A 24,188-nucleotide genomic window follows, 5' to 3' on the forward strand; every position below is an offset into this window, starting at 1 on the left:
CTTTCTTGCGTGGTGCTCGTGTCGCCCCCTTCCAATGGTATGTTCTCGGTTACCTGCTCCTGCCTACCCTGGCCGTTGGCAGTGCCCTTTGTCCTGAAGAAATGTCTAATCGACCCCATTGGTTCTGCATTTTGAGGCAGTTCCTTTAGATTTTCTGTGAGTGATTTACTCTTGGAGATCCTTTTAATAAGCAGGCGCCTATTGGAGGGGTCATCAGAGGTCGTGTGTTTTCTGGCCTTTTTTTGGGTCCCATTTTACTAAATTTCACTCGGGGAGGACGCTGATAAGCTTGACTAGCTTGCCTGTTGTAATTGTTATCTTTGTGCACGATTGAGACTGAAAGTCTAGTATTATGTAAAACTGGTGATTAGGGGGTGGTATGTTCATTAGTTTCGTGTGCAGGATTTGCCTGATGTGATTATCGTGATCATGCATTGTTTTTAACGGTCCCCTCCACTTACATCGTCTGTAGTTGACCACCTGGACGCTGAAAGTGCCTAGTGATTGCCCAGTGATTGTGCTTATGGTTGACCTTATCAGTGCTGCTGAGTCGGGCTGGGTCGGCTGGGGCGAAATCGGTGTTGGCTATTGTTCGGCTCTGCGGCTGGGGGCCACGAGAGAAACTGTACCCCACTATTTTGTTGCTGCTGGGTATTCAGGCGAAGTGTCTATCCACTGTTCCCTATGGATGCAAAAATTGCCCCTTGCTGGCTGGCAAATGATTGAGAAGCCAGGGGGCGTAATGCTACGTGCTACGATCCTGTGGGAGAGTGAGGGAACTAATGGGGCGTGCAGCGATGCGTGAGGCACGCAGGGTTGTCATAGGCATGCCTACATTATCCCATTGGGAATGCTTGCTCCTCTTTTAACTGTGCTGCTTCGCCTGCTGAGGAAATGGAGGTCTGGAACAGGCTCACCTGTGTTCCCCTGAACGGTCCGTGTCTGCCCCTTGATGCTCCTTGCAGATGGGGGCGCTCTCTTGGGTTGTTGGTTGTGGCGCCTTCCACCGTGCGCAGTGCGCCCCGCTATGTGCTGTCAGCAATAAACAGGAACTGGTTAAACCAGAGTGCAATTAACTTAAAGGTACACTATCAAACGAACCTCCCATCGTACAAAATTCTCTTACACTTATAGATAAAGCCATCAACATCACTAAAGACTCGGACCACGCAACTGCCCCAAGAGGAGCTGCTGATGTTGCAGTGACAAGGGCGCAAATCCACTGGTCAAAAGATCACAGCTCAGCTAGTAAGATCCATCTCCATCCCCCACAAGCAGCCGACAGCAACTAATTGCTCAACACTTAGATTCACTAGTGGTAGGGCAGCTTACATCTTCGTTTCAACTAAATGAAGGTGATAAAATCGAGAGAACACTAGAACTGACCCCAAACCTGCTGGGGTGGGGGCAAACTGAACAAATATGATCTCCCCGGGCTACCAATTCAAAAGTAGATCACTGCACCTTCAATGAAAGCCCAGAAGTAGACTTCCAGCAAACACTGAGGCCGGAATTAAACAGTGACACTAGCAAAGCTCTACTGTGGCAATCAACCAAAATGGAAGTCCAAATTGATCTTCTGCAATCGATTGCTGGCCGCCTAGTTAACATAAGCTCTAGAGTGGAGGAGCTGGAAAATAGGATCGACCAGCACTTGCTATCTAACCAAGGTGAATGCTCCTGCTCCTGCTCCTGCTCAATCCTCATGGATAAATGGGCGCTACTACCACAGATCCTTGCCAAAAAAGTCCAAGAAATCACGGCTTCCGAGCAACACAGATAGCAGGATCTCAAGCAGCATCTACCCTTCGGGAGGGAGACAAATGGAAGAAATCGATCTCGGCTTAAGCTTACCAGCGGGATTGGAGCAAAAAGGAGCACAAATGCGTGAGACCTCTGCGCACAACGCCAAAATGGCACAAGGAATACAAAGCCCAAAAAGCAGGGCAACAGCGTGCAATGAAGTTCCTGATGTCAGGGAATCTGACTTAAATGACCTCACTCGCTGAAAAATCGCTGTGCCTGAACGCTCGCTGTCAAGAAGAGAAAAAATGAAGATTAAGAAACAACAGAAAAAACCAAGCTAAGAGGAAGTCAATTGAAGTTAAGGAAGACTGATGGCAGACCATCACAAGGGGACTCCAAAGTGGACCAGCTTTATCCAATTTTCACAAATAAAAACTGGGGCACAAAGGCTTTTGACACGGTCTTGTTCCCAGTAGAACAGCAAAAACAGCTAATCGCAACAAGTAACCCACCGGCGACAGGTCAAAAGATGCAAATAGGAACAGGACACTCCCCAGGGATGCAAATGACAGAGGACATAAGTCATGTATCAGCTGAAAAAATTATACGGCAATCGTGGTCAATATCACTGCCACTGCCAGATGATATAAAACAATACATGACATGCCAGAGGACTTAAGTCATGCATCAGCTGAAAAAATTACACCGCAATCGTGGTCAACATCACTGCCACTGCTGGACAATAAAAAACCACTACAGCAAAGCCCCGGGCACCAGCCCAGCATCAGGGACACCTACGGTCAGAGCTCGAAATCCAAAGTAGGACCAGCCACAAGCAAACAAGGAAGCCCAACCATCGGTCTAATCCAGGCGGCACAAAATCTAGGGAGGAACAAAACAAGTTATTTGTCAGGAACAGTAACCACCATCTATGAGATAGTCCTCACCCCGAGATTCCTTAGCATGGGCCAGGATGACATTTTGAACAGATGCAACATTCTTCGCCTTTTCAAGCACCTTGCCGTGCTAGACAAGCTACAAACGGGGGACATAGAATGGGTGAGATTCTTGAGCATGAAAGCGACACACACGGCAATTCAACAATACTAGGCTTGAAGAAAAAGGAAACCGCACAAGCCATTTTGAACAACTCCACGCAACTTGACCAAATGGGGCATCAATGCTCAGAATCTACCCAACCCAAAATACCCATACATTCCTGCTCCAGACAAGGGGGATATGGGCCCCTGGTCAGTCCTGCCGGGGACAAATAGATCAGGACTCCTCGAGAATAGAGGGAAGAGACATAAGGACTACACAGTACTCAAGATCGCATGTCAAAACAACCAAAGGGCTATTAGTGCCATCCCCTCCCTCTTGGATGAATCCGGCAACTGGGGGAGAACACAGAGGCATTCCTAACAGCAGCAAGTCCAGGCCTGGCAGGAGTGAGACCGAGGGAGGACCTTTTCCGAAGAAGAACTTAACATTCCTTTCATGGAACATCGCAGGGAGCAGCAAGATTGCAGAGAACAATAACTTGAGGCGATTCCTGTAAACAGGAGACATACTCTACCTCCAAGAGACCTGGGCATTATCTAGCAAAGCATTGGCAGGGTTCTATGAACATCATGTGCCAGCAATAAAGAAGAACCTCTTTGGTCGCCCCTCCGGCGGTCTATCAGTTTATATAAAACACGAAAGCCCCCTCGTAGCGACTGGAAGAAACCTAAATTTACCTGGGCTGCAAGCCCTACAAATCGAATGTCTGAAACACACACTACAGCCAATGCGCCTCCTAATACTAAAATGCTATTTCCATCCAGCACAAACCACTATGAAAGATCAGTCAGAGGCATTGACAAGGGAAATAGACAGCCTCCTAAACAAATATGAAACTCATCAGGTAATCCTGGCTGGGAACTTTAATCTGAATGACCTCGACAATACAGCACCCCCACATCGAGGGACAGGAAGGGCCACACCCTTTCATGACTTATTCGGCAATCATAAGCTATCTTCAACGTATGCTGTGAAAGCAAGATCCTCGAATGGTGGTTAACTACAGCCGACCTTTCGGGACATCTCAAGAATTGACTATATCATGGTCAATGAAGTAATGGCTGGCAGTCTGGAAGATTTTACAGACGAGATCAGGTCGGAAAGCGATCAGAGGCCACTAATAGCAGTGTTCATGCTAGAAGTTTCATCGGCCCTTCAGTTCCAAAACATCGGAGAGTCCTGAGGGGACGAAAATGACAGCCTCCTAAGGAGAATCAGATGGACAGAGGAGACAGGAGCAAAGCTTCAAAACTGCTGGACCTAAAGCAGGATGAGATCCCAGCAATGCTGTCTTCACCGATAAAAATCTGGGAGACCATAGTTGATGAGATACAAACAAGCTTGGGCCATCCCCTGCCACAATGCTCCAGTCCCAAAAAGAAATTAACAGCTGGAAGCATCAGTCCAACCAAGGACAAACGTGAGACCAAATGCCTCTTGCGTAAGGAACTACGATTAAAAAAAGAGTGGGAAGTCAAACAGATGGGACATTGATTGCTTCAATGGGGGCAGCCCTAAGAAAGAAATGATGGGAACACACAAATGCTCACATAGAGAGGGAATGGATCAAAGTTTTCTCCCTGCTTCAACAGAAGAATTCAGCAGGATTATGGCGACACATAAACCGGCTGAGCAAGACTGGCTAGTCCACGTAAAGCAGCTATATTCAATTGCTCATGTAAACACGTGCAATACAGAAGATCCTAACCGTGGGGTGGACTGTCTCCACCTACCAAGGGCAAAGATCGAAGAAACAACCTCTAGCCCCCAAAATCCTTCTGAGGGTCTGTGAGGCCAGGCAGAGATGTGTTGTACACCGTCAGCCCAGATAAACCCTCAAATGGTCATTAAGATATTTAAGAATATGAAGAACAATGGGGCCCCTGAAACCAAACGGGATACCCATCCAGGTTTTTGAAAAGGCCCCCGACTTTTGGGCATCCGTCCTCACTTCTCTTTACAACCATTCCTTAACAACAGCAATAACCCCTGACTCATGGAGGGGTCCATATTAGTCCCAATTTTTAAAAAGGGAGATCTTTTAAAGCCTCAAATTATAGGCTCATCGCTCTTCTTGACATAGAAGCCAAGGCCCACCTCATACTGAAGGACCTGGAGACATGGGCCGATGAAAAAAGCATCATACCCTGCCATCAGACTGGCTTCAGACTACAATCATCGACAATGGACAATATCCTGGCATTAGCGCACCTAGCAACTGAAGCAATAAAAAATAAAAACTCTCCCCTCTTCTGTTGCTTTATTGATTACAACACAGCCTTTGATTAAGTGGTACGAAGCTATGGCGGAAATTAGAAAATTGGAGCGTTCCACCAAACCTATTGAAGGCAATCAGATCACTTTACGAAGGCACCTGGGTGCGTGTTAAAACCAGCGCCGGTACAGTGTCCCACAAAATAACAACAAACAACGGGCTGGAATATGGATGCATGCTGGAGCCCATCCTCTTTAACCTGTATGCAGCGGAATTGGGGACGCCTTGAAAGGCGCCAGCCTAGTAGCACCCAGATTAGGCAGCATGAGGCTGCCGGTGCTACAACATTCCGATGACACAACCCTAATGGACGATACGAGGGTGGGCCTACAGAGAGCCCTAAACGCATTGAACCAATTCAAAAAGATAACAACCTTATAGTAAACCAGGGGAAAAGTAAGGTCGTCATTTTTGGGAGCCACCACCTGAAAAAGAAAGCGCAGTGGATAATTGGAGATCGGCAGATCAGTACAGTGGCAGCGTACAACTATCTAGGGGTTTGGTTTACGGAATGTGCCAAGGCAAATGTCCATCTGAAACAGCAGTTGTCCAAGGCCAATAAGTTGATATTCCTGTTAAAGCAACTGAGCTTACACCTGATAAGCCCCACTGCCGGACCAATATTACGTGCCTTAAAAGCAAAATTGCTGCCAGCCAATAGTTATGGCCATTAGGCTTTTCCGGGGTCGCAGGATGCCCTTCTCACCGCAATCCAAGCCAAAGCATACAAATCAGTCTTTTTTTATCCCAAGGTCGGCAAGGAAGTCAAGACTAAGATTGGAGCTAGGCCGGGTAAGGCCAGAATTCATGTAACAAGAGGAGATCATAAAACTATACTTGAGGATTATAAGGGCCCCAACAAACTTCTTAAGACATCAATTGAGAGCCATCTTTGAGGGGCCAAGATCAGCATGGCACACCAGCCTTGGCAAAGCACTCAAGACTTTAAAGATCGAGGAAAATAGCATACCACTGCCAGAAATCCCACTAAATGCATGGAAGAAAGCCATAAACAGACAAGTTCGCAAAATCTTATTCGATCTGGATTCCCTCCGCTATAGCCCCCACCTAGACCCGCTGAACAGTTCCTACATGGTAGGTAAGGCACAACCCTACTTGAATGAGGCCCCGGCAGCACAAGCCAGAACCAAATTTCTCTCCATGAGACTGTGAACTCTATGAATCACTTAATTTAACCTCGCATGGGCTCGCAATGGGGAAAATACAAGCTACAGACTGTGCCACTACACAAGAGAATCCTGGCTTCACCTTTTATGCTGCTGCCCCTCCCTCACGAACGAACGTTGTCGACTTCTACGCCCAGCCTGCATCACCAAGGGAATTAAGACAAGCCGCGAAACATCAGCCTTGTGCTTTTCTAGAATAACCACGATGACCTTGGAGAGTCTTGGGAAATTCATTCATCTGATTAAAATGTCTTTAAAGGCAGCAAATGATCACAAACAAACCAGGGCCAAAGGGAGGTAAAATAAGGGGGACAATGCAGCCTCCCCTTAAATGAGGGAAGAGCCATGATCCTATTCACCCGTCCTACTGAGACCGTACCACATCAATGGCTCGAAATGGGAGGGATAAGGAGAACGATCCACAGACTGCTGTAGGAGAAAACCGCTAAGGCTATGCAGCTGACTAAGAAACTTGGTGCAAGGACTTATGATAAAGACCGGGTGCTGGCGCCCTGAGCGGGTGCAGCGGAGAGGGGATATAATACTTGAACAAAAAACTTTTAAACCGGCAGCCTTTATAGTTTTAATGTGATCAATTTTTTACTTACCAGTTTTATTCTTTCTTACTGTAATGATTTTAATTAATTGAACAGTCAATAATAAATAAATAAATCTTTAAAGCACTCCAGAGCAATATCCATTTTGTGGCTGAACAGGCGAGAGCCATCCAAGGGCACGTCCATGAGGCTCTCTTGAACGTCCCCTGAAAAAGCCTGTTGACCGCAACCAAGAGTGTCGCTGAGGATCCACCATAAAGGCCATGGCTCTGCCTTCATTTTAAAAATATAATCATGAGCTACACGGCTGGAAAAGGACTTGGAAATTTAGCAATTAGTTGGCTAGAAGCTCTCTTTTTTTCATTTTTCCTGGGAAAAAATACAAAGGCACTGATGATATAATGCTATACAAGTGAAGCAAACTCTGGGAAATAAGTTCTCTGATCAGAGCCCTGAGAGAGACTCTCTTCCAAAGGACATACAGAAGAAATGTAAGGTATAGAAGCCTCTGGAGGGGGAATTTGAATTTGAATTTAAAAACATTTATTGAGCGCACTTATACCCAGCGGTTTCATGGCGCTTTAAGGACTACGATCAGCGGCAACAGCAGAAGGACAGACTAGGCAGCGAAGGCTCTGGAGAATAAGAATGTTTTCAAATTTTTCCGGAACTCCAAATAGGAGGATGAGGTTCTGAGTGTCATAGGAAGGGAGTTCCAGAAGACAGGTGCAAGGGCCGCGAATCTCGCCCCGCCTGCTTTCTTTTTCTTGAAACGAGGTGTAGCCAGGAGTGCCATATGGGTGGAGCGGAGTTCTCTACCCGGCAAATAGGGCCTGATGGCTGAGCAAATAAACTCAGGGGCGGTGCCCATCCTGCCCTGAAAAGTGAGGCAACCTAGCTTGAATTGGGCCCGCTCTCTCACAGGCAGCCAGTGCAGCGACTTCAGCAGTGGGGTGACCCGGTGGAATTTGGGTAGCCAATGGATCAGGCGGGCAGCCTGATTTTGCACTAGTTGCAGGCGGTGTACAGCATAGGCCGGCGCGCCATTATAGATTATGTTCCCATAATCGAGGCGTGAGAGCACCATTGCCATCACAATTATCTTAAGTGCAGGGAGGGAGAAAAAGCGGGATATTTTCCTAATTGTCCGGAGGGAGAAGAAACAGGAAGATACCACCGAGCTGACCTGGGTGTGTACAGAGAGTTGAGAATTGAGGAAGATCCCGAGGGTTTTAACTTTAGGGACCGGGAGTGGGGGGACACCAAGTGAAGGGGGCCAAAAGGAGGGGACCAGGGGCTGCAACCACCTCCTGTGAAGACCAGCTCTGTCTTGTCAGGGTTGAGTTTGAGGTGGTTGCAGTTCATCCAGTCCTGAATGAATAACATAACGGTTTGAAAGTTCTGGGCAGAAGAAGGGGAGTGGGAAAGATTAAAAATTAGCTGGAGGTCATCGGCGTAGTTGAACACCGTGACCTCGAGCTGCTGCAACATAAAAATGAGGGGATAGATGCATAAATTAAACAAAAGAGGGGATAAAGAAGAGCCCTGGGGGACGCCGCACTCCACCTTTCGTGAAGAGGCAGCAAAACCAGCGAGATGGACAGCCTGTGCCCTGTCGCACAGGAAAGATTTAAGCCAAGAGAGGGCTGAGCCCTCTATGCCCGCCGCCCTGACACGGGTGAGGAGGATGGAGTGATCCACCGTGTCAAAAGCGGCGGACAGGTCCAGCAGGACAAGGGCTTGCGAAAGGTTGGTGTCAATACCCTCGCGGAGTCCGTCCATCACTGAGATCACTACCTTCTCCGTGGAGTGCAGAGGTCGAAAGCCCACCTGACAGGGAGAGAGGCAATGGTTTGCCTCCACATAGGTGCTCAAAGTGCTGGTGACATGTGTTTCTAGGACCTTTCCCAAATAGGGCAAAAGGGAAATGGGGCGGTAATTGGATGGGGATAGGGGATCAGCGCCAGCTTTTTTTAGGATCGGGATAATGACCGCTGATTTGTGAGAGCTGGGGGCAACACCGTTACTTAATGAATCATTGAGGAAAGTGAGGGGGGGTAGGGCAAGCCGAGAAAATCTCTCTTAGGACGTGGGCGGGACCAAAATCCAGGGGGGAACCCGACTTCACCCGTCGGAGCAGAGGAAGAAGTGAGTCCTTGGTCAGCAGGGGATACTAGCCAATTTAGAGGCAATTGGAGGGGGGGAAGTATTGACAAATGTTGACGAAGGAGGTGGGATGTTAATTTTGATCTGCGCGACCTTCTCAATGAAAAACTCATTGAGCGAGTTGCACAGATGTTGGGAGGGGGGAATCTTAGCCGTTGCTCTGTCGGATGCTGCCAGTTCATGAACGGTAGCAAAGATCTCTTTGGACTGGGACTCCGCCGCTAGTATCCTGCCTGAGTAGTACTCTGTCTTAGCCTCGAGGATGCCTTTTTTATAAGACTGTAGGACAGAGAGGTATACAGATTTTAGTGAAGGACAATAGGCTCTCCTCCAGGCTCGCTCAGCTCTCTGTGCAGCTAATTTTTTCACCTTGAGGTCAGAGTTGAACGGTACACAGACAAAATATCGATTTTTAAATATCGATATACAAAAATATCGAAGTTTAAATATCGATGGGACAAAATATCGAAGGTAAGTAATATCGACAGTCTTAATATCGATATTGGTATGATATCAGTAATATCGAAGTTGTAAATATCGATGTCAATAATATCGAAATTAATAACTTTGATGTTACTAATATCAATTTTTAAATAAATTTAGTGTATATTATATTGTATTTATTATGTTTTATTATTTATTTGTAATGTAATTTAATTAAATATTGTCTTTTACTACTGTAGCGGGTTGTGGGTTTATAGGGGAATAGGGTGGGAAGTAATTTAATTATGTTAAATTAATTATTAATTAGTAGGAATTATTAATTAATTAATTGAGAAATAATTTTTAATTATTTTTAATTAATTGATTAATTGATAAATATGTTCTGTAGCGGGTTATGGGTTTATAGGGGAATAGGGTGGGAAGTAATTTAATAATAATTAATTAATTGATATATGTTTGTACATATTTTAATTAATAATTAATTGGTAATTAATTTCTATTAATTAGTTAATTAATTAATATAATTTTTTACATATTTATAATTATTTATTAGTTGGTAATTAATTAAAATTAATTATTTAATTACATTAATTATAGTATTTTTTTTATATATAATTTATTGTTATTTTTAATTAATTATTTGGGAAAAATAATATTAATTATTAAATTAAATGAATTAAAGCAAATGTGCTAATATATTTACTTTATTGTTATTGTTAATTAATAATTAATTGGTAATTAAATAATATTAATTAATTTTGGGTAAAGGGGTATTTTTAGGGTTCAGGGTCAGTTTTCAGTTCATGGGTAAAGGGGTATTTTTAGGGTTCAGGGTCAGTTTTCAGTTTTTGGGTAAAGGGGTATTTTTAGGGTTCTGGGTCAGTTTTCAGTTTTTGGGTAAAGGGGTATTTTTAGGGTTCTGGGTCAGTTTTCAGTTCATGGGTAAAGGGGTATTTTTAGGGTTCAGGGTCAGTTTTCAGTTTTTGGGTAAAGGGGTATTTTTAGGGTTTAGGGTCAGTTTTCAGTTTTTGGGTAAAGGGGTATTTTTAGGGTTCAGGGTCAGTTTTCAGTTTTTGGGTAAAGGGGTATTTTTAGGGTTCAGGGTCAGTTTTGAGTTTTTGGGTAAAGGGGTATTTTTAGGGTTCAGGGTCAGTTTTGGGTTTTTGGGGTACAGTCGTACAGGGTAAAAACAAAAAAATATTACATTAAATCAAATAAATTACATGAAAAAAATTAAAATTACTTTAAATTATTAAGTGTTTTATTTATTTTAAATGTATATGTATTAGTTTTAATTTTGTTTTAATATTTTTATTTAATAGTTGTAAAATTATATGTATTTTAAAATTATTTTTACATTATTATTAATACATTTAAAAAAACGATATTTTTGATTCCGATATTTTTGTACTACGATATTATTTTTTCGATATTTTTGTACTTACCTTTATGAAGATAGGATTCCGATATTTTTGCTGTCGATATTTTTGCTCCGATATTTTTGCATGTCGATATTCTGTCTGTCGATATTATGTCAGACATTCGAGTTGAACCACCTGTTAGCTGCATGGGCCCGTTTGACCGTGATCCGTCAGGGGGGCGAATTCATCGCCCGTTTGAGTCAGCCAGTTATTGATGGTTACCAGTTGAGCTGGGTCAGCAAGACCTGAGAGGTCAGGACTGGTCTTGGACAAGGACGAGCAGAGGGACGGCATGTCGGCTTTGCCACATTTCCTGATCCAGGTGTTCTTGGGGAGCAAGGGCTTAACTTCGGGGGCTAGGCAAGGGAAAATTAAATAAGTGAGTGGTCCGACCAGGGACAGGGAGAAATTATGGGGGGAGTTGTGGGGACATTCAGAGCCCAAATTTGGTCCAACGCATGACCGTGAATGTGGGTAGGGCTATGAATATGAGGTACAAAATTAAGGCTGGTCATGAGATCAGTAAACTCCTTAGAATGGGAGCTTTCAGCAGGATCGTTTGGCCAGAAATTGAGGTCCCCTAAGACTAGGACTGACTAATTGTTTATCGCCAGTGTAGTCAGGTGCTCTTGGAAGCTGGGAATGAAAGATGGGGTGGGTCGTGGGGGACGGTAGATGAGAACGCAGGTCAAGGGGATTTGATATGAGGTCGAACGCGCTACCAAGTAGTCTACTTCTGGGATTAGGGGGGAGGGGAGCATCTGGAAGTGGAGATCAGCGCGAGCTATCAAGGCCACTCCACCGCCCGTCTTGCCCTCCGGCCGATCCACTCAGATGGCAGAGTGTGAGGGGGGCAATGCAGCTATAACGTTGGGCAGGGAGTCAGCCCAGGGAGCCCAGTGCAGTCTCACCTGGTGTTTGGGTAATTTCCAATGAGATGACTGTGCTACTGAAGCGACACTGCACTATACTGTATTTTCAATATATTTCGCTAGTACAACTCCGTCAAAGTTACCGTGGGATTCACACCTCGAACAGAGGGAATGATTCAAGGATGTGAATCTATTTAAGATCCAGTGGGGGAGAAAAAAAGCAACGCATCCACTAAAATAATTTCTTAGGGAATGGTAAGAAAAGGTGCTAAGTAATTTCCCAATTTTAAAATAACTGGAAATTCCCCCCAAAACATCTGAACAGTAATTGTGGTCAGAATCCAAAACCGCAAAACTCTTGAAATGTACAAGTTATGATGAGCTGTTTAACAATACCTCCCCTCATTCCATGGTCACTATCTCACATCATATCACAAATGGCATGTAGACTGTGACATGTATGAACCGTCATAGCAAGGCAAGAGAGGCCCACGTTCTCATTATAACAACTGCTGTGATGATGCCTAGTCCAGATCAGTGATGCTGCACCACTTCATGTCTACAATCGGTGGCGCTGCAGCTTTGATCTCCAGATCACCTCACATATCATTCGACTGCAGGGAAGTTCAGTATGATGTGATCGGTCACGACAAATGTAAAATAACCAGCGATGTTGATGTCGTTTCTGATGTTTTATGTAGGCCTGAGCAGTACACAAGGAATTGGTTTGGGTTCATAACTCTTATTGTATTCATATTGAAAAATTACTGATATTATAAGAAAAATATGATCTCTCCCCCCCTCTCTCTCTCTCTCTTTATATATATATATATATATATATATATACACATATATTACAGTTCTGTGGGTTGACCCTTGAATTGATGGTTTTCAACGTCCCTTTCAATCCTGACATAATGTCGCTGGACTGCACGCATTATCAAAAATGCATATGTGGCTTAGGCCAATGTTCTTCAGTTTCTTCACTTCAACTCACATTTATTTAGAGTTTCGGCAAGGAGTCGGGACTTCTTCAGGACTTTAGAGTTCATTTAAAAAGGAACCCTGAAGATCAGGTTATCCAATATGTCTGTGGAGCCCAGGGAAACAGGATTAATCACCTAGGCCAGGGTGAAAAGGCATTCTTTAAATGTGAACAAAGAAAAGGAACGTCATGTGCTGGGAATAAGTTTATATGGAACCTTTTGTGCATGAGTTTGATGGACAGGTTACTCCGTCACTAACATGTTAGAGATACCGTCTACCTTATTACAGATGCATGATATCCTATGTAGCTTGCAATACTACAGACAGGATATAAGTCAGGTTTGTGACGTAGTAACCCATATACCAAACTCTACATCAGGCTCCAAGCTCCGCTTTGTAACTATAATTCAACTCATGTTTGTAACCAACATCTTCATAATTCTTGTGGTCTTTGTCTTTGTTTTCACTAACTCCAGCTCTTGGCCCGTTACGAACAACCATCGCCATTATAGGAAAAGGTTTCTCTGAAGCCGCCTTCACGTCAGCGATGCTGTACACTGCGGAGCTCTACCCCACCGTCCTCAGGTAAGCATGTGCCACGTTTCTGATATTTATGGTGGATAATATAGGTGACTACAAATCCTAAAGCGCCTCACAGGAAACAAGGAGATACAATTTAGATTGGGAAATCCCAAATCCTCAATCTTGTTGAATTGGCATGATGTATTTGAGAAATCAGGCCAGCTTCAATTTCCTAAAAGCAATGTATCTCAGCAGACTGGACTCTTAAAGTAAACCATAGAAAATGTATTTTGAATGTCAAGAATACTGGGGTGCCTGTAACAACAGAGCTCCAAGAAACTTTTAAAAGCACCAAAACTACATTCCTTCAAACCAGCCAAAGTTAAGCAGCAGATACATCTACTCTGTTTTCTGGACTGATTTTCCACCTTTGAAAAAGAGTATACATGTTTGAGGTACAAAAACCTTTAATGTAGCCTTACAAAATGGAACTTTTCGGTAATTAGACCAACATCCAAACAAAAGAATGAAAGAGGTGAACTGTCAAACACGTCTAGTCTGAAACCAATAGATGATATTATATATTTCTGAGGCTTTGTGAGGAAAACGTCAGTTCAGTGGCTTTTTTTAATGTTTTTTTGAGGACAAACTTAGCATCAATCAGTTGCAGAAGCCGCCTCCCATGAATCAGGTGACAATTTCAAGGAAAGCTTCAAAACATTTGTTCTTCACATTCCCACAGCCCGAAAACAAGCCTTCTTCCCACTCCTCAGGGTCTGATAACAAGCCTTCTTCTCACTCCTCAGAGCCCGATAACAAGCCTTCTTCTCACTCCCCAGAGCCCGATAACAGGATTTCTTTTCACTCCTCAGAGCCTGATACCAGGAGTTCTTCTCACTCCTCAGAACCCGATAACAGGACTTCTTCTCACTTCTCAGAGCCCAATAACAGGACTTCTTCTCACTCCTCAGAGCCTGATAACAAGCCTTCTTCTCACTCCTCAGAGCCCGATAACAGGATTTCTTCTCACTCCTCAGAGCCTGATACCAATAGTTCTTCTCACTCCTCAGAACCTGATAACAGGACTTCTTCTCACTTCTCAGAGCCCAATAACAAGCCTTCTTCTCACTCCTCAGAACCCGATAACAGGACTTCTTCTCACTTCTCAGAGCCCAATAACAGGACTTCTTCTCACTCCTCAGAACCCGATAACAGGCCTTCTCACTCTTCAAAGAATGATAATAAGCCTTCTTCTCACTCCTCAGAGCCTGATCACATTCCTTCTTCTCACTCCTCAGAGGCCAATATCAGGACTTCTTCTCACTTCTCAGATCCTCATCACATTCCTTCTTCTCACTCCTCAGAGGCCAATAACAGGACTTCTTCTCACTCCTCAGAGCCCGATAACAGGATTTCTCCTCACTCCTCAGAGCCAGATAACAAGCCTTCGTCTCATTCCTCAGAGGCCGATAACAGGATTTCTTCTCACTCCTCAGAGCCCGATAAAAAGCCTTATTCTCACTCCTCAGAGCCCGATAACAGGATTTCTTCTCACTTCTCAGAGCCCAATAACAGGACTTCTTCTCACTCCTCAGAGCCCGATAACAAGCCTTCTTCTCACACCTAAGAGCCCGATAACAAGCCTTCTTCTCACTCCTCAGAGCCCGATAACAAGCCTTCTTCTCACTCCTCAGAGCCCGATAACAGGATTTCTTCTCACTCCTCAGAGCCTGATACCAGGAGTTCTTCTCACTCCTCAGAACCCGATAACAGGACTTCTTCTCACTTCTCAGAGCCCAATAACAGGACTTCTTCTCACTCCTCAGAACCCGATAACAGGCCTTCTCACTCTTCAAAGAATGATAATAAGCCTTCTTCTCACTCATCAGAGCCTGATCACATTCCTTCTTCTCACTCCTCAGAGCCCGATAACAAGCCTTCTTCACACTCCTCAGAGGCCAATATCAGGACTTCTTCTCAGATCCTCATCACATTCCTTCTTCTCACTCCTCAGAGCCAAATAGCAAGCCTTCTCTCACTCCTCAGAGGCCAATAACAGGACTTCTTCTCACTCCTCAGAGCCCGATAACAGGATTTCTTCTCACTCCTCAGAGCCAGATAACAAGCCTTCGTCTCACTCTTCAGAGGCCGATAACAAGCCTTCTTCTCACTCCTAAGAGCCCGATAACAAGCCTTCTTCTCACTCCTAAGAGCCCGATAACAAGCCTTCGTCTCACTCCTCAGAGGCCGATAACAGGATTTCTTCTCACTCCTCAGAGCCTGATACCAGGAGTTCTTCCCACTCCTCAGAACCCGATAAAAGGACTTCTTCTCACTTCTCAGAGCCCAATAACAGGACTTCTTCTCACTTGTTAGAGCCGGATAACAAGCCTTGTTCTCACTCCTCAGAGCCCGATAACAAGCCTTCTTCTCACTCCTCAGAGCCCGATTACAGGATTTCTTCTCACTCCTCAGAGCCCGATAACAAGCCTTCTTCTCACTCCTCAGAGCCCGATAACAAGCCTTCTTCTCACTCCTCAGAGCCCGATTACAGGATTTCTTCTCACTCCTCAGAGCCCGATAACAAGCCTTCTTCTCACTCCTCAGAGCCCGATAACAAGCCTTCTTCTCACTCCTCAGAGCCCGATTACAGGATTTCTTCTCACTCCTCAGAGCCCGATAACAAGCCTTCTTCACACTCCTCAGAGGCCAATAACAGGACTTCTTCACACTCCTCAGAGGCCAATAACAGGACTTCTTCTCACTCCTCAGAGCCCGATAACAGGCCTTCTTCTCACTCCTCAGAGGCCAATAACAGGACTTCTTCTCACTCCTCAGAGCCCGATAACAGGCCTTCTTCTCACTTGTTAGAGCCCGATAACAAGCCTTCTTCTCACTCCTCAGAGGCGGATAACAAGCTTTCTTCTCACTATTCAGAGCCCGATAACATGTCTTGTTCCAAATTTCTAAATCCAGTTTCATGAGAGGATGAGTGCAACTCCCACAATAAAAGATTGAATTTGCTTTGGTTGATTGGAAGAATCTGGCCCTGTGCTGCTTAGCAACCATCTACTGCTGATTAGGAAGTGGACACTGCAACTTTGGCCCACCCATGCAGTCTCCCGATTGTCCTATATAAAGGATTGTTTGAAAAAGAGGAGCCTGTACTTAGAGAATCTCAAATGCCTCTCTTGAAATAAACATTCCCATTTTGGATGTATAATTTTTTCAACTGACACCACAACATTATTGGCTGTGGCTTCAGGGCATTAGGCCCAGTTTGTCGAGGTCCCTTTGGCAGGGCGCAGTTGAGCACAGCAGTAACAGCAGATACATCGCATTAGAGGTATAAATTCCTACCCTGGAATGGTGTGAGTGATTTATTCTCAGCCTGACGTTATTGCCGAACGTAAACATTAAACCCTGTTGGTAGAGGTGTACACAATCATTTCCCCCTCCCAGTGGTAAACTTCCATCACTCCAGAAGTATACTTGGACATTACATTCCGCCCCAAACACAACAATCCAAACAAAACATAAACACTATTTATTCAACAACATATGATCTTACTCAAAATCACACAATAATCCTCCTTTGCATGAATACACACTTTTCCTTGTACAACATTAGGCCACTCTTATGCAGCTTTTGCAACACTCTCTTAAAGGTAGACATAGTGTTCTTCTATAGTTGCTGCATACATACACCAAAATGTCATCACTCATGTTAATGAACACCTCCAGGCCCAACAGTACTTCCTGGATCACACTTTAGAATACTTCAGCAGCACTGAAGATGCTGAAATGTAGCCGTTTGTAGCAGTGGAGGCCCATGTGCGTGAAGAGCGTGGTAATGTTGCGTGAGTCGGGGTATAGCAGGATGTGGTGATAGTCATTGGGGAAGTCCATCTTGGAGAACTAATGCTCAACTCACCAACAAGGTTGTCTACAGTGGGAGTAAGGTTCCTCCCTCTCCTAATGGCAACATTTGGTAGCTTCGTGTCCACACACAGCATCACCTCGCTACTTAGGCTTTCTGGTGACAACAATGGGTGACACCCATGGAGTGGTGCCCTCCACCTTCTCAATGATGTTTGCTTTCTCCAATTTCTTTAACTCAGCCTCTATCTTTGGTCTCAAGTGAAATGCTATGTGTCTTTGCTGCAGGGCAAGGGAATTTCTGTATTTTGACAAAATTGTACCATACTCCAAGCCCCGAAGAAGTCTCAATTAAGGGACAAAATGCGTTGGCTACAGGGAACTTCACGAAAAAAGACATAAATGAAGGAAATCCTGATGAAAAATTGAAAAGGAGCCTGTGCCATACATAATAATTGTGTTTTACTGTGCAGCTTATACACTGAATCAGATATATGGTGGATGCTGATCACCTTTTCTGTTTGTTTCTGTGGAACTTTGTTCCCGTATGGAAAGTTAGGTAGCTGGTTTCCCAGATTGTTGCACCACCGAAGTGTAAATACTTTATTAACAGTGATAGGTGCGATTTGACGGCCAGCCTCATTTTTGTAAATTACTAATCACTGGAGCTGACTGCAGCTGTCCAAGAGAAAGTCTCCTTCAAACTGTTTTGTTGTTGGCACCATGAGCAGAGCAAGTTATGGTTTACATGGCGGAGTGGGAGTTAAGGATTGCATGGCGGGGGTGCAAGTTAAGGATTGATTGGCAGGGGTCTGAGTTAAGGATTGCATGGCAAGGGTGCGAGTTAAGGATTACATGGCAGGGTCCGAGTTATGATTTGCATGGCGGGATGAGATTTATGGCTTGCATAGCGGGGTGCGATTTATGGTTTGCATGGCAGAGATGTGAGTTATGGACTGTGTGCCGGGACTGCAAGTTATGGTTTGCACAGCAGGAGTGCGAGTTATGGACTGCATGGCAGGAGTGCAGGCTATATTTTGCATGGTGGGGTGGGAGTTATGGTTTGTATGTCTGGGGTGCGAGTTATGGACTGCTTGACAGGAGTGAAAGTTATGGTTTGCATGGTGGGGGTGCAAGTTATGGACTGCATACCAGGAGTGCAAGTAACGGTTTGAATGGCAGTGGTGCGAGTTATGAACTGCATGGTGTGGGGTGTGAGGTATGGACTGCATGGCAGGGTGTCAGTTATGTACTGCATGGCGGGGGTGCTAATTATGGACTGAATGGCAGGTGTGAAATGTAATGTTTGCAAGGTGGGGTGCAAGTTATTGTTTGCGTGGCGTAAGTGCAAGTTATTGTTTGCATGGCAGAGGTGCGCGTTATGGTTTGCAAGGCAGGGGTGCGAGGTATAGACTGCATGGCGGGGGTGCGAGTTATGGACTGCATGTCGGGGGAAAGTTGCGGTTTGCATGGTGGGGTTGCAAGTTATGGACTGCATGGCCGGAGTGCAAGTTAGGGTTTGCATGGCGGGGTTTTGAGTTATGGACTGCATAGCTGGAGTGCAAGTTAGGGTTCGCATGGCGGGGGTGCGAGGTATGGACTGCATAGCAGGAGTGCAAGTTATAGTTTGTGTGGCAGAGGTGCGAGTTGTTGACGACATGGCGGGATGCAAGTTATGGACTGCATGGCAGGGGTGCAAGTTATGGACTGCATATCGGGAGTGCAAGTTATGGTTTGCATGGCGGGTGTGCGAGTTATGGACAGCATGATAGGGGTGCGAGTTATGGTTTGCACGGCAGGAGTGCAAGTTATGGTTTGCATGGCAGGGGTATGAGTTATGGACTGCATGGCAGGTGGGAGTTATGGACTGCATGTTGGGAGTGAAAGTTATGGTTGCACGGCGGTTGTGAGTTATGGACTGAATAGTGTGAGTGCAAGTTATGGTTTGCATGGTTGCGTGCAAGTTAAGGTTTGCATGGCGGGGTGTGAGTTATGGACTGCATGGTAGGGGTGTGAGTTATGGACTGCATGATAGGGGTGCGAGTTATGGTTTGCATGGCAGGAGTGCAAGTTATGGTTTGCATGGCGGGGTGTGAGTTATGGACTGCTTGATAGGGGTGCGAGTTATGATTTGCACGGCAGGAGTGCAAGTTATGGTTTGCATGGCGGGGTGCTCCGCTAATAGTAATGGGCCAATTTCATGGTTTTTCAGTTTGTTCAGTAACTATACGTTCAGTTCACTGCACAAAACAGCAAATAGTTCACAGTAAAGAATCAAAAGCCAAATACCCTGGGGGGAACGAATAGGAAACAAAGCAGAGTTGTATAGGCAAAAAATGGAGGCTGAGAATAAATTATAAGAGTAGAATAAAACATATGTGGAATGTGGTCAGGCTGATAGGCGGAGACTAAGACATGACTGCTGACTTAATTTGCGCCACACTGTGCGTACGACCGCCATCTTGAAATGGGATCTGATGAAACTGCAGAACTTGGCATTGTGCGCGTACACGCTGAATGCAGAAACCAACACATGCCACCTGAAGTACAAATCTTGACCTGGCTCTAGGGTATGGTCCATATCGCGAAGACGAGGTATAAAAATGTCAGAATTCATCCCAAAAGGCACCTCCCTGATGACACTTTCTAGACCCTAGGTTCTCCTCTGCTATCTGCACTGGGTGACACACATCTGGAGAGACAGAGGAGTACAAGTATCTGGGTCTTCATTCCAAGAGCATCTCTCTGACGGGAGATGTTGATTCAGGTAGGGCTGAACTGAGGTCTGGACCCTTTCCTCCACCTCACTTCCGGTGATTGGCAGGTTATTCTGACCCCACCCCTTTCCCTAGACATTCATACTATCAGAGTAGAAGACAAATTAAAAAACAGTAGTATTTTTAAGTAAATCAATCCTGACACGGATAGGGAGAGTGCAGCAAAATGTGCAGGTGAACATGCAGACAAGGAGAATTGTGGCAGGATTCAGAGAAGCGTGAGAGAGAGTGAGTGAATGTGTGTGAGAGAGTGAGTGTGTGTGAGTGGGTGAGTGTGTGTGTGTGTGAGAGTGAGTGTGTGAGAGAGTGAGTGTGTGTGTGAGAAAGAGTGAGTGTGTGAGAGAGTGAGTGTGTGTGTGAGAGAGTGAGTGTGTGTGTGTGAGAGTGAGTGTGTGTCTGTGTGAGAGTGAGTGTGTTAGAGAGTGAGTGTGTGTGTGAGTGGGTGAGTGTGTGTGTGTGTGAGAGAGTGAGTGTGTGAGAGAGTGAGTGTGTGTCTGTGAGAAAGAGTGAGTGTGTGAGAGAGTTAGTGTATGTGAGAAAGTGAGTGGGTGTGTGTGAGAGAGTGAGTGTGTGTGTGTGAGAGTGAGTGTGTGTGGGTGTGTGTGTGTGTGTGTGAGAAAGAGTGAGTGTGTGAGAGTGAGTGTGTGTGTGTGAGAGAGTGTGTGTATGTGAGAAAGTGAGTGGGTGTGTGTGAGTGTGTATGTGAGAGAGAGAGTGAGTGGGTGTGTGTGAGTGTGTATGTGTGAGAGTGAGTGCGTGTGTGGTGTTTTTATTTTTTAGATACTGCTTTATTTTACTAATACAAAATCTAATGAATGACATCTGAACCCAAAAAGATATTTAGGTCTTTAAAAAGTAAATACCTCGGGTGATGGGTGATGTCTTTGTGATCCCAACCACTTTCTTCTTTGCAATTTCAGTGTAGGTGGGCACAATGACTCCCTTGCAGCAACCACAAAACAAAGAGGGATGATTATGTGTGTGATGCATTAATGTGATTATGCTTTTCCACCCTTGTGTGATGTCAACTGTCCCGAGATGGACATCGACCATGGCAGTGCTTAATTTGCAACAGTTTAAGTTCCAGGGCAGCTGTCAGCAGGCCAGGTCAGCTCACATGGCCCATTACCCCTGCCAGCCCACAAATGACAGAACCAAGACAACTCCTAAACATCACAACCTGCGAGTGTAACAATTCAGAATATTCCAAGCCCCTAAAGCGACAGGAATAGCTTGAGTTGCAAATATTACTATATTTTAATGTAATATTAATAATAAACAACATTTGTAAAGTACAAACAATCACCCGTAAGGGTCTCTAGGCGCTGGGGGCCGTCGGGAAGATTAAGCAAGCTATTGCCCAGAGTCACATGGTGCTGGGCTAATCTGCCGCCGGGGATCGAACCGTGATCCCCAGATTCCAGCGTCAGTCTCCCTGGCTGCAGCGCCACACCTCTCCCATGTACATTGAATTTATAAACAGCTGCTGTTATGTTTGTCTCTAATTTAGAGAAACTGCGCCACCATGTGGCAGACTGTCATAGGTGCCGGTGCTGAGCACAGAAAGACACCGGCTCAAATTAAGCACTGCTTCAGGTCTTTCTTTCACTGTTTTCCTTCAGGCAGAACGGCATCGGTTACACCGCCTTCATCGCACGCATCGGCGTCACCATGGCTCCTATGACGATGCTGCTGGGTGACATATGGAAGCACCTGCCACAGATTGTCTACTGCTCGATGGCCATTGTGTCCGGCTTGGTGGCCTTTTGCCTCCCTGAGACTCTCAACATGCACCTGCCTGAGACAGTGAAGGATGTCGAAGAGATGCGGTAAGTCTTGCCCTAGTTATCTTTATGAATGAATGAACACATATGGGGTGAACATCTGTAGGATGAGCATTTGTAGGCATCTATAAGAATTTAGAACTGTGGTAGTCCTTTGGGCTAGCTTCATTTAGAACTGTAGCAGTCCAGTTTTGTCTCGCTTCTCTCTGCACACCCTGCATACCTCGGATAAACGTCCCATTTAATTCTTTCACATCGAACCAGCCCCTCCTTTCCTGTCACAACTGTTGACGCAATGCTGTAGGTGGTTACCAGAAATAGACGCGCCAAAAACTGTCCCCGTTTATTTAATGCTAAACAAACATTGCAGGATGTTTTTAGTGTATTGTCATTACCCCGATGTCTGCCATTATTTATTAGCTCTGACAGCAGGTTTTACTCACTTTTGTTCCAGTAGAATCATGTTAACTTATATTTTGGGGTTATGAGTCAGTAAAATTGCTCAGCGTGTGGATGTATTCACCAAAAAAGCACGCAATCTTGCATCACTCCTTTTAACCGTCTTGTTATCCACCCCCACCTGCTTGCCAAAGCCAATAGCTCACACATGGGTGAGACCTTTTGGCTTTTCCAATGCTTGTCTTGTGTTACTGTGGCAATGAGGCTTGGCTTCAGATTCTCCAGCAGGACAGGCTAGGCCTTCTTTTATATTTACCCACACTACCCTACTATGTAATGTAAATGTAATGTAACGGTACTTGTATAGCGCACGAATCACCATGAGGCATCTCGGCGCTTGTACGAATACCGCTGAGGAACCCTTCCTGGCCTTTCCCTGTGAAGTGCCCACTCCTGGGTACCCCCAAGGTGAAGCCAGGCATCCTAGCATTGTTGGGGCTGTTGTGGAGATTAAGCAAGCTATTGCCCAGAGTTGCAGAGTGGGACCCATGATTAGAATAGGCACCAAGGCGAGAATTATCAGGTCCGAGGAAATTGAGCCCAAGACCCGCCGAGGCGGGAATTGAACCCTGGTCCAGGCCAGACCTCAGCATCAGGGTCTGCTGCTCTAACTATTGAGCCACACTTCTCCACCCTACTATCAAACTGTGCCTTTAACTTCAATGATTTTTTATGTTGGTCTGTTTCAAATATATGTTCCAATTGACAGCATTGATTAAAGGAAGGCCTCGGTCACCAGCTAACATTTCCAATATACCATGTTTTTTATAAATCTTTTTATTTAGAGATAGTTTGTCAATGCTTAATGCAATAATACAGTAATAAATGAATTCAGCGTCCTACTTTTCCACATGATTAAACTTATATTAAAACCATATACAGTAAAAGCAACAAGATTTGTATAGTGCACCATTTCAGAACAAAAATCGTACAAACTGATTTTACAATCATAAATATAATATATATTCTGTATCTAATCCAGCAACGTAACAGCCACCTGCTGTGTTTTAACTCGTATTCTCCCATAAAGTCCTAAACTTCCTATAGGAGCCTGATCTTAGAGCACATTTTCTTTCACAATCCTTAATCCTATCTAGTATACAGAGTATCCGTTGAAAAGTCGGGGTATCCTTATACCGCCACCTTTGAAGAACAAGCAACTGGACTACCAGAACCAATATATATATTGGCTGCTTTTTTTGCACGAAGTTGCTATTAAATTGGGAGAGTATCCTAGAACCATTGTCTGGATATCTAGCACCTAGGGTACTTTCAATATATTGAGGCGGTACTGATTAATCGTTTTCCAAAATCTATATAGCTTTGAACACTCACAGATAATGTGTCCAATTCCCTCCTCCCTCCATGTTGCAGAGAAAGCAGTTTGCCGAGATTTGAGGGTTTATTTTTTGCAGAAAATCTGGTGCTCGATGAAGCAACCACTTGGAGTAATATTGCATTTGTTTTAAATTGGCCGCTTTCGACAAGGAGCTGTTGAACTTATTTATCTGGCTCCAAGCTGTCGTAGAGATCTGCAGCCCTTCCTGGATTTCCCATTCTCTCTCTATTTTCTGATATAATTTTTATTCCGCTCGAGCTCGTCAGAGGGATGCCCAACCACTAATCGATATACGGTGTTTAGGATCTAATAGTTGCCCTGCTAACTTGCTGGCCTCAGTAACACGTATAAGGTTAAGCTCCTACAAATAGCCTCTAACCCTGGTGTAGGACCATTGAAAGATTATTTTACTATGTTTAAAGCATGGTTCTATTTTGGTCCAGGATTTCCAGTCCCCCATTAGAAAGCCTCCTATTTTACAAAAGCCCTGACTTCTCCACTTAGCTATAATCACTGTATTTAGCAATGGATTTTGACCAATTTGTACGTTTCTCCATTTATATTGGGGTCAAAAAGCTGAATCTTTCGCTTAATTCTCCATTGTAGAGTTATGTATCTGATTTTTTTTTATTAAACGCATAAAGTCTTGGATTAAGAATTATTTGTGAATTAGATTTAAAAAAATATTATAGCATCTCTTAATATTTAAGA

The 24,188-nt window shown here is 44.6% G+C and overlaps 1 protein-coding gene across 2 annotated transcripts in view; it reads left to right on the forward strand.

The window, feature by feature from the left end:
- Positions 1–24,188, forward strand: part of LOC147706704 (solute carrier family 22 member 7-like) — a 396,568-nt gene that overhangs the window by 258,377 nt on the left and 114,003 nt on the right. For both annotated transcript variants that reach the window (XM_086925842.1, XM_086925843.1), the window contains exons 9-10: positions 13,194–13,302; positions 21,518–21,724. In XM_086925842.1, the coding sequence (XP_086781968.1) occupies positions 13,194–13,302; positions 21,518–21,724 (316 nt within the window). The remainder of the gene's footprint in view (positions 1–13,193; positions 13,303–21,517; positions 21,725–24,188) is intronic.

The sequence above is a fragment of the Lissotriton vulgaris genome, chromosome 6, assembly GCF_964263255.1.
Source record: "Lissotriton vulgaris chromosome 6, aLisVul1.2, whole genome shotgun sequence".
NCBI lineage: Eukaryota > Metazoa > Chordata > Amphibia > Caudata > Salamandridae > Lissotriton > Lissotriton vulgaris.